This window comes from Tachyglossus aculeatus, chromosome 11 (assembly GCF_015852505.1).
Source record: "Tachyglossus aculeatus isolate mTacAcu1 chromosome 11, mTacAcu1.pri, whole genome shotgun sequence".
Classification (NCBI taxonomy): Eukaryota; Metazoa; Chordata; class Mammalia; order Monotremata; family Tachyglossidae; genus Tachyglossus; species Tachyglossus aculeatus.
In genome coordinates this window covers 46552727-46571333 of record NC_052076.1, presented here as the reverse complement: position 1 = coordinate 46571333, position 18607 = coordinate 46552727, and the positions used below count along the sequence as shown (strand labels likewise).

The window sequence follows — 18607 nt, the reverse complement described above, 5'->3', positions numbered from 1 at the left end:
TTGTTTTTCTCCGTGCCTCAGTGACCTCATCTGTCAAATGGGGATGAAGACTGTGAGCCCCACGTGGGACAGTCTGTTCACCTTGCATCTTCCCCAGTGCTTTGAACAGGGCTTGGCACCTAGTAAGCGCTTAGCAAATACCATCATTATCATTCTAAGCGTAAAAATCGGCAACACCTTGTATCTCCCCCAGCGCTTCGAACAGGGCTTGGCACATAGTAAGCGCTTAACAAATACCATCATTATCATTTTAATAGTAATAATAATAATGACGGTATTTATTAAGCGCTTACTATGTGCAAAGCACTGTTCTAAGCACTGGGCGCTTGGGAAGTAAAAATCGGCCACAACTTGTATCTCCCCCAGTGCTTAGAACAGTGCTTGGCACCTAGCGCTTAACAAATACCATCATTATCATTCTAAGCGCTAGGGAAGTAAAAATTGGCAACACCTTGTAGTTCCCCCAGCGCTTAGAACAGGGCTTGGCATATAGTAAGCGCTCAACAAATACCATCATTATCATTCTAAGCGCTTGGGAAGTAAAAATTGGCAACACCTTGTAGTTCCCTCAGCGCTTAGAACAGGGCTTGGCATATAGTAAGCGCTCAACAAATACCATCATTATCATTCTAAGCGCTTGGGAAGTCAAAATTGGCAACACCTTGTATTTCCCCCAGCGCTTAGAACAGGGCTTGGCACCTCCTCCTGCTTGCCAAATCCAACGGCTCCTACTCTGTCCTAATCCTCCTCGACCTCTCAGCTGCCTTTGACACTGTGGCCCACCCCCTTCTCCTCAACACGCTATCTGACCTTGGCTTCACAGACTCCGTCCTCTCCTGGTTCTCCTCTTATCTCTCCGGTCGTTCTTTCTCAGTCTCTTTTGCAGGCTCCTCCTCCCCCTCCCAGCCTCTTACTGTGGGGGTTCCCCAAAAGGTTCAGTGCTTGGTCCCCTTCTGTTCTCGATCTACACGCACTCCCTTGGTGACCTCATTCGCTCCCACGGCTTCAATTATCATCTCTACGCTGATGACACCCGGATCTCCATCTCTGCCCCTACTCTCTCCCCGTCTCTCCAGGCTCGCATCTCCTCCTGCCTTTAGGACATCTCCATCTGGATGTTTGCCCGCCACCTAAAGCTCAACATGTCGAAGACTGAACTCCTTGTCTTCCCTCCCAAACCTTGTCCTCTCCCTGACTTTCCCATCTCTGTTGACGGCACTACCATCCTTCCCGTCTCACAAGCTGGCAACCTTGGTGTCCTCCTCGACTCCGCTCTCTCGTTCACCCCTCACATCCAAGCCGTCACCAAAACCTGCCGGTCTCAGCTCCGCAACATTGCCAAGATCCGCCCTTTCCTCTCCATCCAAACTGCTCCCCTGCTCGTTCAACCTCTCATCCTATCCCGTCTGGACTACTGCACCAGCCTTCTCTCTGATCTCCCATCCTCGTGTCTCTCCCCACTTCAATCCGTACTTCATGCTGCTGCCCGGATTATCTTTGTCCAGAAACGATCTGGGAATATTACTCCCCTCCTCAAAAACCTCCAATGGCTGCCGATCAATCTGCGCATCAGGCAGAAACTCCTCACCCTGGGCTTCCAGGCTGTCCATCCATCCCCTCGCCCCCTCCTACCTCACCTCCCTTCTCTCCTTCTTCAGCCCAGCCCGCACCCTCCGCTCCTCTGCCGCTCACCTCCTCCCCGTGCCTCGTTCTCGCCTGTCCCGCCGTCGACCCCCGGCCCACGTCCTCCCCCGGGCCTGGAATGCCCCCAATCCCTCTGCCCCTCCGCCAAGCTCGCTCTCTTCCTCCCTTCAAGGCCCTGCTGAGAGCTCACCTCCTCCAGGAGGCCTTCCCAGACTGAGCCCCTTCTTTCCTCTCCCCCTCGTCCCCCTCTCCATCCCCCTATCTTACCCCCTTCCCTTCCCCACAGCACCTGTATATATGTATATATGGTTGTACATATTTATTACTCTATTTATTTATTTATTTTACTTGTACATTTCTATCCTATTTATTTTATTTTGTTGGTATGTTTGGTTTTATTCTCTGTCTCCCCCTTTTAGACTGTGAGCCCACTGTTGGGTAGGGACTGTCTCTATATGTTGCCAATTTGTACTTCCCAAGCGCTTAGTACAGTGCTCTGCACATAGTAAGCGCTCAATAAATACGATTGATGATGATGATGATGATAGTAGGCGCTTAGCAAATACCATCATTATCATTCTAAGCGCTTGGGAGGTCAAAATTGGCAACACCTTGTATTTCCCCCAGCGCTTAGAACAGGGCTTGGCGCCTAGTAAGCGCTTAACAAATACCACTGTTATTATTATGGTAATGATGATGTTCATGATTTGGGCACGGGAAAAGCGCTCCCCTAATAGTAGTGGTGTGGTGGAGCACGGCGGGCGGCTGGGGCGGGGAAAGGGGAGGGGAGAGAGGGAGGGCTGCCCGGAGGAGAGGGGCAGGGCGGGGGTGTGGCCTGGCCGGCCGGCAGGCGGCCAAACAATCGTCAGTCCGTCCACCGGGCCCGTCCTGCGCTGCGCTCCGCTCCTTGGCCGGGGCCTGCCCGCCGCCATGGGCCAGATCGAGTGGGCCATGTGGGCCAACGAGCAGGCCCTGGCATCGGGCCTCAGTGAGTGAGGAGGGGGCACCGGCAGAGGGAGGAATGGAGAGGGGGCACCCAGGAGGAGGGGGCACTCAGGAGGAGGGGGCATCGGTGGGGGTTGGCGTGGGGAGGGGCACCCATTAGGAGGGGGCATCCAGGAGGAGGGGGCACCGGTTGGGGCCGGAGAGGGGAGGGGGAAACCCAGATGACGGGGCACCGGCAGAGGGTGGCTTTTAGACTGTGAGCCCACTGTTGGGTAGGGACCGTCTCTATATGTTGCCACCTTGTACTTCCCAAGCGCTTAGTCCAGTGCTCTGCACACAGTAAGCGCTCCATAAATACGATTGATTGATTGATTGAATGGAGAGGGAGGGAGGGGGCACCGGTTGGGGGTGAAGTGGGGAGAGGGCACCCAGAAAGAGGGGGCACCAGTGTGGGGGGAGGAGGGGAGAGGGCACCCAGGAGGAGGGGGCATCGGTGGGGGTTGGAGTGGGGAGGGGCACCCAGGAGGAGGGGGCAGAGGAGTGAGGAGGAGACTTTCCAGGCTGAACTCCCCCTCTTCCCCTTACAGTGGGGTCCAGTAGCCCCCCCCACGCCCCCCCTTCGATGCCCTGCGGCCACCGCCCTCCGGCTCGGACTTTACCCAGAATTACGGAGAAATGTCTCAGAAAGGGGCTGCAGGCACCGTGGGAGGAAGTAGAAGTCAAAAGAGGAAGGAGAGGTTTCCCTCCGGATGGCCTCCCTGGCCTCGCCTTCTCCTCATCTGGCCTGTTTCCGGGGAGGTCACTCGGGGGGTGGCCACTATGGGGGCTGGGGTGGGGGGGGAATTCCCCCCTTCCTTTAGCCCTGCAGGCCCCTGCCCGGGGCCCCTCTGTCCTGCCCCAAACCCCGGCAAAGGGACTCCGAGGCCCAGGTTCCCCTGATGGGATGGGGGAGAGGGGCCGTCACACTGATGCGGCCTCCAGGCCTAAGCACCATTTGGCTTCTTAGCTTCCTCCCAGGAAAGAGGATGGTGTGTATGCTGCTGGGTACTTAATACAGTATCTTGCCCAAAATCAGCACCTAGTAAATGGCACTGATGGATCACAGTGGTGTGTCATGCAACGCACGCACAGCTTGGCTGCCCAGGGAGTCGAGGGATGGGAGAGACACCCGTGCTCCATGTGGCTTCTTAGCTTCCTCCCAGGAAAGAGGACGGTGTGTATGCTGCTGGGAACTTAATACAGTCTCTTGCGCAAAATCAGCACCTAGTAAATGGCACCAATGGATCGCTGTGGTGTGTCACGCAACACACGCACAGCTTGGCTGCCCAGGGAGTCGAGGGATGGGAGAGACAGCCCGTGCACCATTTGGCTTCTTAGCTTCGAGACAACCCGTGCTCCATTTGTGGCTTCTTAGCTTCCTCCCAGGAAAGAGAACGGTGTGTATGCTGCTGGGTACTTAATACAGTATCTTGCGCAAAATCAGCACCTAGTAAATGGCACCGATGGATCTCTGTGGTGTGTCACGCAACGCACGCACAGCTTGGCTGCCCAGGGAGTCGAGGGATGGGAGAGACACCCGTGCTCCATTTGGCTTCTTAGCTTCCTCCCAGGAAAGAGGACGGTGTGTATGCTACTGGGTACTTAATACAGTATCTTGCACAAAATCAGCACCTAGTAAATGGCATCGATGGATTGCTGTGGTGTGTCACTCAACGTACACACAGCTTGGCTGCCCAGGGAGTCGAGGGATGGGAGAGACACCCGTGCTCCATTTGGCTTCTTAGCTTCCTCCCAGGAAAGAGGATGGTGTATATGCTGCTGGGTACTTAATACAGAGTCTTGCCCAAAATCAGCACCTAGTAAATGGCACCGATGGATCGCTGTTGTGTGTCAACGCATGCGCAACTTGGCTGCCCAGGGAGTCGAGGGATGGGAGAGACACCCGTGCTCCATTTGGCTTAGCTTCCTCCCAGGAAAGAGGATGGTGTGTATGCTGCTGGGTACTTAATACAGTATCTTGCGCAAAATCAGCACCTAGTAAATGGCACCGATGGATCTCTGTGGTGTGTCACGCAACGCATGCACAGCTTGGCTGCCAGGGAGTCGAGGGATGGGAGAGACAGCCCGTGCACCCTCCTTCCTCCCTTTCTCCCCCTGCCCACCTCTTCCTCTTTTCCCCTTCCGCCTCTCCCCCTCTCCTCTAGACTGTAAACTCATTGTGGGCAGGGAATGTCTGTTACATTATTGTGGAGAAGCGGCGTGGCTCAGTGGAAAGAGCCCGGGCTTTGGAGTCAGAGATCATGGGTTCAAATCCCAACTCCACCAACTGTCAGCTGTGTGACTTTGGGCAAGTCACTTAGCTTCTCTGTGCCTCAGGTGCATCTGGAAAATGGGGATTAAAACTGTGAGCCCCACGTGGGACAACCTGATCATCTTGTATCCCCCCCCCCCCCCCAGCGCTTAGAAAAGTGCTTGGCACATAGTAAGCGCTTAACAAATCCTATCATTATTATTATTATTAAAATAGGGGGGTCGACCCAGGGGGTCAGTGGAAGCAGCGTGGCTTAGTGTGAAGAGACGGGCTTGGGAGTCAGAGGTCATGGGTTCTAATCCCGGCTCCGCCACTTGTCTACTGTGTGACTTTGGGCAAGTCACTTCCCTGGGCCTCAGTTACCTCATCTGTAAAATGGGGGTTAAGACTGTGAACCCCATGTGGGACAACCTGATAATCTTGTATCTACCCCAGTGCTTAGAACAGTGCTTGGCACATAGTAAGCACTTAACAAATGCCATCATTATTATTATTATTATTATTATCAATCGTATTTATTGAGCGCTTACTGTGTGCAGAGCACTGTACTAAGCACTTGTTAATATTATTATTATTATTGTTAATTATAATATATTACTATTATTATGCTCCTTATGCCCAGGAAACGTGGCCCGCCCAAAAGTCAGAATAGGGCTATGGCTGGGCTGCTGCATCGCCCTCCCAAACCCACAGCACTTATACATATCTGTAATTTTATTTACATTGATGTCTGTCTCCCCCATTCTAGACTGTAAGCTCATTGTGGGCTGGGAATGTCGCTGTTTATTGCTGTCCTTTCCCAAGCGCTTAGTACAGTGCTCTGCACACAGTGAGCGCTCAATCAATACGATTGAATGAATGAATGAATGAATGCCCTCCCCATAAGCTGAGGCAGCCCCTGAGGTTTAACTTCACGTTAATTATGCACGTAAGCAACAAAACTTCAGAAGGCCATGGAAATATCTTAACCATTGACCTCCGCTACAATCGTATTTATTGAGCGCTTACTGTGTGCAGAGCACTGTACTAAGCCCTTGGGAAGTACAAGTTGGCAACATATACAGTCCCTACATCTTAGGTAGCCACAGGAGTGAAATCTGGGTTCTTACTCCTCCTACCCACGATCAATTTGACTCACCCTGGGTGACAGGGTGAAGGGCTGTTGGCTTATCAATCGGTGGTATTCTCAAGGCTTAGTACAATGCTCTGCATACTCTCTAAGGCCTCAAAAGATACCACACCCCTCTGAGCGAGTAGAGCAAAGTGATTGGGAGACTCCATCCCTGCCCTCAAGTAGCTTACGGTCTAGCCGGCGAGAATTTCAGTCTAGGGATGCTGTGCATCTAAGTTGTTTTTTATATCAGCACTTAGAACAGTAGCGCTTAACAAATGCCATCGTTATTATTATTATTATTACAATGCTCTGCGTACACTCTAAGGCCTCAAAAGATACCGCACCCCTCTGAGCGAGTAGAGGGAAGTGATTGGGAGACTCCATCCCTGCCCTCAAGAAGCTTACGGTCTAGCCGGCGAGAATTTCAGTCTAGGGATGCTGTGCATCTAAGTTGTTTTTTATATCAGCGCTTAGAACAGTAGCGCTTAACAAATGCCATCGTTATTATTATTATTATTACAATGCTCTGCGTACACTCTAAGGCCTCAAAAGATACCGCACCCCTCTGAGTGAGTAGAGGGAAGTGATTGGGAGACTCCATCCCTGCCCTCAAGAAGCTTACGGTCTAGCCGGCGAGAATTTCAGTCTAGGGATGCTGTGCATCTAAGTTGTTTTTTATATCAGCGCTTAGAACAGTAGCGCTTAACAAATGCCATCGTTATTATCATTATTATTACAATGCTCTGTGTACAATCCTAAGGCCTCAAAAGATACCGCACCCCTCTGAGCGAGTAGAGCGAAGTGATTGGGAGACTCCATCCCTGCCCTCAAGAAGCTTACGGTCTAGCCGGCGAGAACTTCGGTCTGGGAATGCTGTGCATCTAAGTTGTTTTTTATATCAGCCCTTAGAACAGTGCTTTTCACATAGTAAGGGCTTAACAAATGCCATCGTTATTCTTATTATTTTTATAATGTAAATTCTCACCACCAGGCTTTCTGACTCATTTCCTCGGAGAAAACTTGTGCGGTGATTTCTTTTAGTGGGGAGGTGAAGAGAAGTTAGGGTGACTTTTTTCCTCCCTTATTCTTCTTGTTCAATCTCTGGACTTTTCGTTTATCTCTCGCTCTCATTTTCACTTTTACGCATGGGCTCTCTCTCATATCCTCTTTCTCTCATCTGTGACGCTGGCAAACTGGCAGGGGTTTGCTGATCTTGAACACCGGGGAAGGGATCCTGGGTGTTGGACCTCTCAGCTGGGTTTCCCCCTGGGGGTCTGCGGATTCACTCTGGAGAGGGTCTCAGTTCAGGAACAGTTTAGGGGGATGCCGTGGGCCTGACTGTCCCCTCTGCCTGCTCAGGATCCCGATGGATTTGGAAGGTCTGAGAAAAGGAAGGAAAGGTGGGGGTGGATTTGTCTTCTGTTGCAAGCTGCCACCCCTCTTGCGTGCATGCACACAGACACAGAGTGTCTTAGAGGAAAGTTCTGGTTTCAACCCACTCAATGTGGTTGGAGTCAAACTTGTGACACAGGCGGGAAGTTGCACATCTGGTGTCCCAAGAGCCATATCTGGGGCCCTCCTGGGGGCCGAGGGAGTTATTAGCCCATTCCTGTCGGCTCTGGCTGTGAACCATTCATTCAGTTGTACGTATTGAGCGCTTACCGTGAGCAGAGCACTGTACAAAGCGCTTGGGAAGTACGAGTCGGCAACATATAGAGACGGTCCTCTCCCAATAACGGTCTCACAGTCTAGAAGGTGGGCTCACAGTCCGCTCCCAGTGCTGGGACCAGTCCTGGAAATTGAACAGAGAGAACTAGAAAGGACTCAGTGGGCCCAAGAGAACCCCACCACCTCCCAGCCCTTTTAAAAAAAATGGTATTTGTTAAGCGCTTACTATGTGCCAGGCATTGTACTAAGCGCTGGGATAGATACTAGCTGATCAGGTTGGGTATGGTCGGTGTCTGTCCACACGGGGCTCACAGTCTTAATCCTCATTTTACGGATGAGGTAACTGAGGCCCAAAGAAGCAAACTGACTTGCCCGAGGTCACACAGCAGACAAGTGGCGGAGCTGGGATTAAAACCCAAGTCCTTCTGACTCCCGGTCCCAGGCTCTAATAATAATAATAATGGCATTTATCAAGCACTTACTATGTGCAAAGCACTGTTCTAAGCACTGGGGAGGTTACAAGGTGATCAGGTTGTCCCACGGGGGGCTCACAGTCTTCATCCCCACTTTACAGATGAGGTCACTGTGGCCCAGAGAAGTGAAGTGACTTGCCCAAAGTCACGCAGCTGACAATTGGTGGAGTCGGGGTTTGAACCCATGACCTTTGACTCCAAAGCCTGTGCTCTTTCCACTGAGCCATGCTGCTTCTCTAAGCACTGGGCCATACTGCTTCCGAGTGGCTCCTCTCCTCAGGGTGGGATAACAAGGCCCCAAGCTTTTCCCAGTGTAGGGAGAACAGGATATCCTTCTGGTCTTCCTTATCTCATTGAGGGAGGGAGGAGCCCCCTCCTTTCTCTCCCCCTCCTCCCCCTCCCCATCCCCCTCGCCTTACCTCCTTCCCCTCCCCACAGCACCTGTGGGGATTTATTACTCATGTTTATTCTATTTATTTTATTTTGTTAATATGTTTGGTTTTGTTCTCTGTCTCCCCCTTCTAGACTGTAAGCCCACTGTTGGGTAGGGACCATCTCTAGATGTTGCCAACTTGTGCTTCCCAAGCGCTTAGTACAGTGCTCTGCACATAGTAAGCACTCAATAAATATGATTGAATGAATGAATGAATGAATGAATGAATGAATGACCCAGGGCTACATGCAGCATCTTCAGCCTGAATTACATGATGGTTTTTCAGGGCCCAGGCCCGGACTACTTGGTGGTACAGCAGGGGGAAGGGAAAGGGGAAGTCTTAGATTCTCCAGAATGGAGGAGGGAGGGACAGGATCTCCAAATGCAGCCAGTCTGGAGACTTCCCACCAACTTGTACTTCCCAAGCACTTAGTACAGTGCTCTGCACACAGTAAGCGCTCAATAAATAGGATTGAATGAATGGAGACACCCAGGAGGTGGCTAAGAAGGAGTGAAACAGCTGATTCCTGAAGGACCACCCTGGCTTCTGGACCTGGGATCTGGTGGCAGGCCTTAGAGCAGTGTTTGACACCTAGTAATGCCCTCCCTCCTCATATCAATTACTCTCCTCCACTTCAAAGCCTTCTTGAAGGCATAGCTCCTTGAAGAGCCCTCTTTTCTTTTTCTCCAACTCCCTTCTATGCCACCCTGACTTGTAATGCCATCCCTCCTCATATCAATTACTCTCCTCCACTTCAAAGCCGTATTGAGGGCGTAGCTCCTCGAAGAGCCTTTTTAAGAGCCCTCTTTTCTTTTTCTCCAACTCCCTTCTATGCCACCCTGACTTGCCCCTTTTATTCTCCCTGCCATCCCAGCCCCACAGCACTTATGTACTTATCTGTAATTTATTTATTTATATTAATGTCTGTCTCCACCTTTAGATTGTAAGCTCGCTTAGGGCAGGGAGTGGGTCTATTCTATTGTTATAGTGTACTCTCCCAAGAGCTTAGGACGGTGCTCTGCACACAGTAAGTGCTCAATAAATACGATTGATTGATACAGTAAACACTTAATAAATGCTATTATTTTATTATTATTAGTAGTAGTAGTGGTATTGATAAAAATAATGATAAAAATATTGTTTGTATCCCCACCTAGACTGGAAGCCCCGTATGGGCAGGGATTCATTTATTCATTCATTCGTATTTATTGAGCGCTTACTGTGTGCAGAGCACTGTATTAAGCGCTTGGGAAGTACAAGCTGGCAACAACTTGTACTTTGTTTTTCATTCATCCAATTGTATTTATAATAATAATAATAATAATGATGGCATTTATTAAGCCCTTACTATGTGCAAAGCACTGTTCTAAGCGCTGGGGAGGTTGCACGGTGATCAGGTTGTCCCCCGGGGGGCTCACAGTCTTAATCCCCATTTTACAGATGAGGTAACTGAGGCACAGAGAAGTTAAGTGACTTGCCCAAAGTCACACAGCTGGAAATTTCATTCATTCATTCAATCGTAATATTGAGCGCTTACTGTGTGCAGAGCACTGTATTAAGCGCTTGGGAAGTACAAGTTGACAACACATAGAGACGGTTCCTACCCAACAACGGGCTCACAGTCTAGAAGGGGGAGACAGACAACCAAGCAAAACATGGAGACACGGGTCAAAATTGTCAGAACAAATAGAATTATAACCCTAACAAATAGAAATGGAATTATAGCTATCATGTTTGTGTCGTATTGTGGGATCGTGTTTGCCTTCTCTATATTGTACTGGACTCTCCCAAGTGCTAACCAGTAAGCGTTCAGTAAATATCATTGATTGATTGATTTTTGTTTTTTGCAGTTCTCCTGACCGGTGGCATCGTAGCCACAGCTGGCCAGTTTACCCTGTGGTACTTTGGGGCTTACTCCATGTATCCTTTCCTCTAATAACTGTGCAGACAAGCCTTTTGGGGTCTCAACAATAATAATAATGATGGCATTTGTTAAGCGCTTACTATGTGCAAAGCACTGTTCTGAGAACTGAGGGGGGGATACAAGGTGATCAGGTTGTCCCACGTGGGGCTCACAGTCATCATCCCCATTTTACAGATGAGGTCACCGAGGCTCAGAGAAGTTATGTGACTTGCCCAAGGTCACACAGCAGACATGTGGCGGAGCCGGGATTTGAACCCATGACCTCTGACTCCAAAGCCCGGGCTCTTTCCACTGAGCCATGCTACTTCTTTCACAGTGCTTTTTGTTTACTCTTCTCAAGTGTTCCCTGCCTGGGGAATTCACTGGGGACGGGGAAAAGTGGGATAGGGAGTGGGAAGAGAGGGCTTGGGAGGAAAGGCCCAGGCTTAGAAGCAGCGTGGCTCAGTGGAAAGAGCACGGGCTTTGGAGTCAGAGGTCATGGGTTCAAATCCCGGCTCCGCCACTTGTCAGCTGTGTGACTTTGGGCAAGTCACTTCACTTCTCTGGGCCTCAGTTACCTCATCTGTAAACTGTGAGCCCCCCTTGGGACAATCTGTTCACCTTGTAACCTCCCCAGCGCTTAGAACAGTGCCTATAGTAAGCGCTTAATAAATGCTATTATTATTATTATCATTAAAGGGAGGCCAAGGCCCATGGGTCCACTGGCTTTAGGGCTTTGTTCTGGGTTTCCCTGGCCCAGGGGAAGTTGGGCAGTCACTGGAGAGGGAGGGAAATGGAACGAGTCCTGGCTGGGTTATGCAAGTCTTTAGCCAGGGCCCGGCTCCTGCTCAGCACTGAGGCTGCTGTTTCTATGCGGTCTGGGGAACTGACAGGCGCAAAAATGCATTATAGAAGTCGTTGAAAAGTTGATGGATATAGATTGGATCCCCTTGATGCTCCTGAAAAACTGACTGAGACAGATAAAGCCCAGACTTTGTTATGATTGCCCAGGCAGCAGCAGCGGCAGAACAGACTCTCGTTCAGCCAGGCCGAGGGGAGCCTATGAGCCATCGGCCGCTCTTCCTGCCTACTGGGGTGTGAGGGTGTGGAGGGGGAGGGATGAGGAGGGGAATCTGTGCCCATGCAAAAGCTGATTGGGCCTATGTGCCAACTGTCTTGGTGCCAAGAGGGCCATGTCCCCCATGGGCTTGCCCTCCGGAATTTTGTCAGCGAAACAGGCCAGTTCTGCCCCTTGGAGCTTGGGAAGAGACCAGAGATGAAGCCGAGATGTCAGTCCTCCTCTTGCCCTGGACCAGCAGGAAGAGGAAGAGAAGGATTCATTCATTCATTCATTCAATCGTATTTATTGAGCACTGACTGTGTGCAGAGCACTGTACTAAGCGCTTGGGAAGTACAAGTTGGCAACGTATAGAGATGGTTCCTACCCAACAGCGGGCTCACAGTCTAGAAGATGTGGTCTGACTCCTGCCTAGGTGGCCCTGGCTGTCTGGGGCTCCTCAGGGATCTAGGGGCAGCAGAAGGAGGGAGACCCAGCCCAGGTTTGATTCTAATCCCTCCTGCCTCCTCCTTGCACGCTCCACTTTTGGCTCCGTCCCGCTGCGATCGGCCAGTCCATCCAGCTGCGCTCAGACCGTCCATGCCGACTGGCAGTGCTTCTCCTCCCCGTCTGAGAGGAGAGTGAGAGTCTTCTAGACTGTGAGCCCACTGTTGGGTAGGGACCGTCTCTCTATGTTGCCAACTTGTACTTCCCAAGCGCCTAGTACAGTGCTCTGCACACAGTAAGCGCTCAATAAATACGATTGAATGAATGAATGAGAGAGGGGACGAAGGGAGGAAAGGAGAGAGAGAGAGGACGGGAGGAGGAGAGAGGGAGGCCAGCCCTTTCCCTAAGCCTTCCTGCCTCAATCAATCAATCAATCGTATTTATTGAGCGCTTACTATGTGCAGAGCACTGTACTAAGCGCTTGGGAAGTACAAATTGGCAACATATAGAGACAGTCCCTACCCAACAGTGCCTCGAGTTTGAGGGCAGAAGTGCCACTGCTTCCTTAACCTGCCTGTCCAGTGCCGCAGGGGTGTTAGTCTGCCTGCTGGAGTACCCAAGGAGCAAGCGGAAAAAAGGTTCCACGATGGAGCGATGGTGAGAGTCCTGGCATGGTGGGGATCCTGGCCCTCGTGCCCTCCTGCCATCTCCCCAACAGCCAAGGTTTCAGGCCGCTCACCCAGCAGGATGTCCAAGTGGTGTGAAGAGGGTGAAGGCGCCAAAGGAATGCCAGTGCTGAAGCCTCCGGGCTGCTGTTCCCCACCTGGCACCTTGTCTCTGGCCCAGGGCCCGGCTCCAGCTCTGGCCCTGGTTTGACTGGCTCCCCCTTTTCGAGGCCCCCGGAACCAAGGGGGACGTGAGGGAAGGCGGGAGGAATGGAGGAAGGGAAAGGGGTCTCTTTTGTCTCCGCTGGGATGGGTGTGCTGGGATGGGAGGACTGCGGGAGCCAGCGTGATCTGCCGTGACCCCGTGCCTTCTCTTTCCCCTCCAACCAGCGGGCAGAAGTACATGACGGCCGTGGTGAAGCTGTTCGGCCCCCTCACCCGGAACTACTACGTCCGCTCCATCCTGCACCTTGCGTGAGTGGCACCGGCCTCGGGGTCTGGGGAAGGGCTGCTTGTGATGGGAAACGACAGCCCGGTCCTTTGTCTCTGACAAGGGTGCCGGATTGGACACAAAACCAAAGTCCTGTGCTCCCAGCCTCCTCTCTTCCCCTCTCTCCCTCCCTCTGCCCCTCAACCTGCGGCGTCCCAGATTGGCCTCGGGTGAGCCTCCTTCTGGTTTCAGCTCCCCGGGTTGCCAGGTTCCCAGAAGGAGCGCCCAGCCCTGGGTTGGCAGGCATGTGAGCCATTCTGAAGCCCAAGTTAAGTGTGGCGCCCGACCCCCCCGTCTAACTGGACCACCGAGGTGATGGGAACACTACAAAACATGGCCATTTGGTGGGCTTGGCCAGAGGGTGGCCGAATCTTGCTCCCACGGGGCCCGTTCTCTCCTGTCCGGACCAGTTCAATGGTCAGCCTGGGGCTCAGTAGAGGAGCAGATGTGCTCTGTGGCCCAGCCCGCCAGCTGGATAATAAAGACCAGCCGAATCCTGAGCGCAGCGGCGGAGAGCCGCGGACTCAGATAGTCTCCCGCCCTGAGGTCTGGACTCCAGCCTCCCGTCCTCCTCTCCCGTCCCCCGAGCACCGTCTCAGCACACTTGCAGGTGACACTTTCCCCGTTTCCCCACAGCCTGGCCGTCCCTGCCGCTTTCTTGTTAGCCACCATCCTGGGCACTGCCTGTCTGGCCATTGCAAGCGCCATCTATTTAATGGTGAGTAAAGGCTTTCTTTTCTTTAGCCGTACCTTCCTCCTCAAGAACGTTATTGATTCATTCAGTCTGCTTTGGGCCCGTGTCCAAAGCCCAGCCAAAAAAACACTGCTTTTTATTTTGGTTTTTACCTGGCTCTGCCTAGTTTGGCCCTCTACAGATTATGTTTAGCCAAGCAGGTTTCTTCTGGCAATACCCTCCCCACACCTGCTTAAGTCCCTCACTTCAGTCAGTCGTATTTACTGAGCACTCACCGTGCGCAGAAGTGTTTTAGGAGAGTACGGTGAAACAGAGTTGGTAGACACTTTCCCTGCCCACAGTGGGCTTACTTTTGTCCTCTGTGTTTGGGCCTCAGTCCCCTCTTCTAGGAACAGACGCCGAGAGCAAGACACTGGACTAGGTGCTGAGCAAAGAGATGCTTCGCTGTAAATGGTTTTAGTGGCTTCAGTTAGCTCTCTTTCCCCACACTTCGCTCCTCTGCCGCTCCAACCGAAATGACATGCTGCTTCTTTTTTTTTTTAAATGGCATTTATTAAGCATTTACTATGTGTCAAGCATTGTTTTCAATTCTGGGATAGATGCAGTTAATCGGGCTGGATATAGTCCCTGTCCCACATGGGGCTCACAGTCTAAGTAGGAGGAAGAGCAAGTATTGAATCACCATTTTGCAGTTGACAAAACTGAGAGCCGGAGGAGCCAGGATTAGAACCCAGGTCCTCCAGCTCCCAGGCTCGTGTTGTTTCCACTAGGCCACACTGCTTTGCCCCCCTAATGCCAAAGTACTCTTTATGCCTCATCTGTCTCACCATTGACTTCTCTCACACTCTGTCTCCCCATTCACACCCAGCAGATCACAACTCTCCTCATTTTCAAGGCCATATTAAAATTACATCTCCAGGAAACCTATCCTGACTAATCTCTCGCCTCTGTACCCTATTTCCCTCCACTACTGCCCCTTCAGCATTTTCACACCTCCCTCAACTCTACTGTTCCCCCTCTATCTGTAACAGAAGCAGCGTGGCTCAGTGGAAAGAGCCCGGGCTTTGGAGTCAGAGATCATGGGTTCAAATTCCGGCTCCGCCAACTGTCAGCTGTGTGACTTTGGGCAAGTCACTTCACTTCTCTGTGCCTCATCTGTAAAATAGGGAGTAAGACTGTGAGCCCCCCGTGGGACAACCTGATCGCCTTGTAACCTCCCCAGTGCTTAGAACAGTGCTTTGCACATAGTAAGTGCTTAATAAATGCCATCATTATTATTATTTAGAGTCTGTCACTTTTCCCCTCCCTGCCCCACCCATATTGTAAGGTCTTTGAAGGTAGGGATCGTTTCTACCAACTCTATTATTGTACTCTCCCAAGTGCTTAGTACAGTTCTCTGAGCGCAGTAAGTGCTCAATAAATACCCCTGATTGATTGAGTGAACACAAATTCCCAGTCATCAGACGTATCTGAACAGGATCCAGGCGGGCTGAGATTTCACCAGCTGCGGAGCTGCCCCGCATCATCATCATCATCAATCGTATTTATTGAGCGCTTACTATGTGCAGAGCACTGTACTAAGCGCTTGGGAAGTACAAATTGGCAACATATAGAGACAGTCCCTACCCAACAGTGGGCTCACAGTCTAAAAGGGGGAGACAGGTCGGACCCCCTTAGCCTGGGGCCGGGCTCTAGACAGGGCAGCGGGTGAATGGAGCGGGACAGGACAGTCGCTTCAGTAATTGGCACCCCTGGCAGAGCCTCATAAATGAGGAAGGTTAATCATTCCCTTGGGTGGAGGGGCCTAGCCGGGGTTTGTGGCCGTCAACTTAAATGTTGTTAATTCTCCCAACGTTTTCTGAGGTCCGAGAGCCGGTACTCCTGGGTCCTCTTTCTAGGCCTGCCCAGGGCCACCGGAGTGAGCTGCAAAAGCCTCCCGACCTCAGGCTCGGGCCTGGCCCGCGGGGCCTAGAGCCTTCCGGCCCTCTCTGGTGCTCCAGAGCTCAGGTGTCCAGGACTGACTGTTGCGGGGTTAATGAGAAACCCGAGTGTCTAGACCGCTCACCCGGCGCGACCCGGCTTGGGTCCGGCCGGCGACTCCTTTTCCTGGTTATGGGCTTCCCCGCTGCCTGGCTTCTAACCTCGTAAGGGTTTACTGGAGAACTGAGCACCGCGAGGGCTTGGGGCAGCCTGCCCCAGATTCATTCATTCATTCAATCGTATTTATTGAGCACTTACTGTGTGCAGAGCACTGTACTAAGCGCTTGGGAAGTACAAGTTGGCAGGATTGGCCCCAGAAGGTGAGAAGGCTGTTGGGGAGCCTCAGGTAAGCCAGGGGGGTGGGCAGTGAGGGATGGCGGAGTCCCAGCAAGCCCCCTCAGAGCAGGGTGCGGGCCGGCCTGCCCTGCTGACACCACCTCAACGCCGGCCGGTCTGTCTTCCTCAGGCCGCCATCCACGGGGAGGAATGGAGACCCATTGAGCAGAAGCCCAAGGAGCGACCCCAAATCGGGGGCACCATCAAGCAGCCTCCCACCCAGCCTCCTCCCCGTCCCCCGGCTGAAGCGCGCAGGAAGCAGCCGGAGGAGGGTGGGGAGGCCTTGGGGGGCCCCCAGAGCAACCCCATCCCCGTCAGCGACGAGGTCGTGTGAGGGGACGCACTCTCCCTGCTCCCTCGCCGCGCCCCCACCCGAGAAGAAAGCCCTGCCCCCTTTGCCACCCCCAAGAGGCCCATAGCGGGGTACAGCCGGTGCCCCTCTCCCGGCCTGCCCCTCTCCCATCCGCCCAACGCCCGACCTGAAGAAAGCAAACTCGCCTTGAAAAGCCAGCCTCCATAGTCTTCCACCTCAGACGCGGGAGAGTGGAGGAACCCCGGAGCAATCCCCTTAGCCGTGGTGGTCCTGGACACTTAAGCAAGGCCTGGATCCCCACTCCCTCCTCCCTGGTCCCGTTCTACGGTTTTCAGTGCACCCTTTTATAATAAATGCGCTCTTACACGTGTTTCACCAGGCCCTCCTTGCGCAAAGGAACTCACTTCCCTTCTACAGCCTCTTCCCGGGAAGCAGTGTGGCCTAGGAGAAAGAGCCTGGGCCTGGGATTCAGAGGATCTAGGTTCTAATCCCCGCTCTGCCGCTTTCCTGGGCAAGTAAGCCACTTCACTTCTCTGTAATAATCATAACTGTGTTGTTTGTTAAGTATGTGTCAGGCACTGTTGTAATTACTGGGGTGGAGACAAGATAATCCCACTGCTGGGTAGGGACTGTCTCTATATGTTACCAACTTGTACTTCCCAAGCGCTTAGTACAGTGCTCTGCACACAGTAAGCGCTCAATAAATGTGATTGATGATGATGATAATGATGATAATCGGGTTGGACACAGTCCCCGTCTCTCATAATCAATCAATCAATTGTATTTATTGAGCACTGACTGTGTGCAGAGCACTGTACTAAATGCTTGGGAAGTACAAATTGGCAACATATAGAGATGGTCCCTACCCAACAGTGGGCTCCCAGTCTAAAAGGGGGAGACAGAGAACAAAACCAAACATACTAACAAAACAAAATAAATAGAATAGAATAGATATGTAATAGAATAGATAAGTACAATAAATAGAATAGATATGTACTATGTACTCTCATAGGGCTCGCAGTCTTAATTCCCATTTTTCAGGTGAGGGAACTGAGGCACAGAGAAGTGAAGTGACTTGCCCAGGAAAGTGGCAGAGCGGGGATTAGAACCCGGGTCCTTCTGTAGGCCCATGCTTGATCTACTAGGCTATGCTGCTTGCCTCATTTTCTTCAGCTGTAAAATGAAGATTTAATACCTGCTCTCCCTCCTACTTTGACTGCGAGTCCCATGTGGGACAAGGACTGTATCTGACCTGATTATCTTGTCTCTACTCCAGTGATTAATACAGTGCTTGGCACATAATAAGTACTAAACAAGTACCTTAATTATTATTGTAAACCTACCTCCTTCCCTCAAACCGTACACAGAACTGCTACTCTGTCCCCCAACCAGGCTTAGCCTGAGCCGGGTCATTTTTTCGCCAGGTCATTAGCTAACTAGAGCAGCTCTCGTGTCTACAGAGACCAGGGCAGGGAACACAACTGCTCTGGAGCAGTAGAGGAGGTCGTGGGAGCTACCGGCAGTCCCCTCAGCATCTCCGAGGGTCTGCAAATTGCTCCAGGGAACTCTCCGGGGCCTATCTTCCTGCATTTTTCCCAGGAGCTGGTGGGGAATGCTTCTAAAAATAATAACAACTGTGGTATTTGTTAAGTGCTTCCTGTGGGCCTTGGCACTGTACTAAGCGCTGGGGTAGATATAATCTGGTTGGACCCAGTCCCTGCCCCACGTGGGGTCACAGTCTAAGAAGGAGGGAGAACTTTTCATAGCTAAATCCCCATTTCACAGATGAAGAAAAACAACATTGCCTGGTGTTTGTCTAATAATAGTGATGATGGTGTTTAGGAAGCACGTACTCTGAGTCAAGCACTGTGCTAAGCATTTGAGCAGGGACAAGATAAAGAGATTGGACAAAGTTTCTGTACCTCAGAGTACTTGGAGAAGCAGCGTGGCTCAGTGGAAAGAGCCCCGGCTTTGGAGTCAGAGGTCATGAGTTCAAATCCCGGCTCCGCCAACTGTCAGCTGTGTGACTTTGGGCAAGTCACTTCACTTCTCTGTGCTTCAGTTACCTCATCTGTAAAATGGGGATTAAGACTGTGAGCCCCGAGCGGGGCAACCCAATCACCTTGTAATCTC

General features: G+C 51.8%; 1 protein-coding gene across 1 annotated transcript; it reads left to right on the top strand.

Moving 5' to 3' along the window:
• The first annotated feature begins 2532 nt into the window (after positions 1-2532).
• LOC119934637 (cytochrome b-245 light chain) lies at positions 2533-16845 on the top strand. The gene is made up of 6 exons (XM_038754191.1): positions 2533-2632; positions 10440-10509; positions 12579-12653; positions 13052-13135; positions 13788-13869; positions 16292-16845. Exons 1-6 carry the CDS (start codon positions 2575-2577, stop codon positions 16493-16495), a joined length of 573 nt encoding a protein of 190 aa, XP_038610119.1. The 5' UTR covers positions 2533-2574; the 3' UTR covers positions 16496-16845.
• The last annotated feature ends 1762 nt before the right edge of the window (positions 16846-18607 follow it).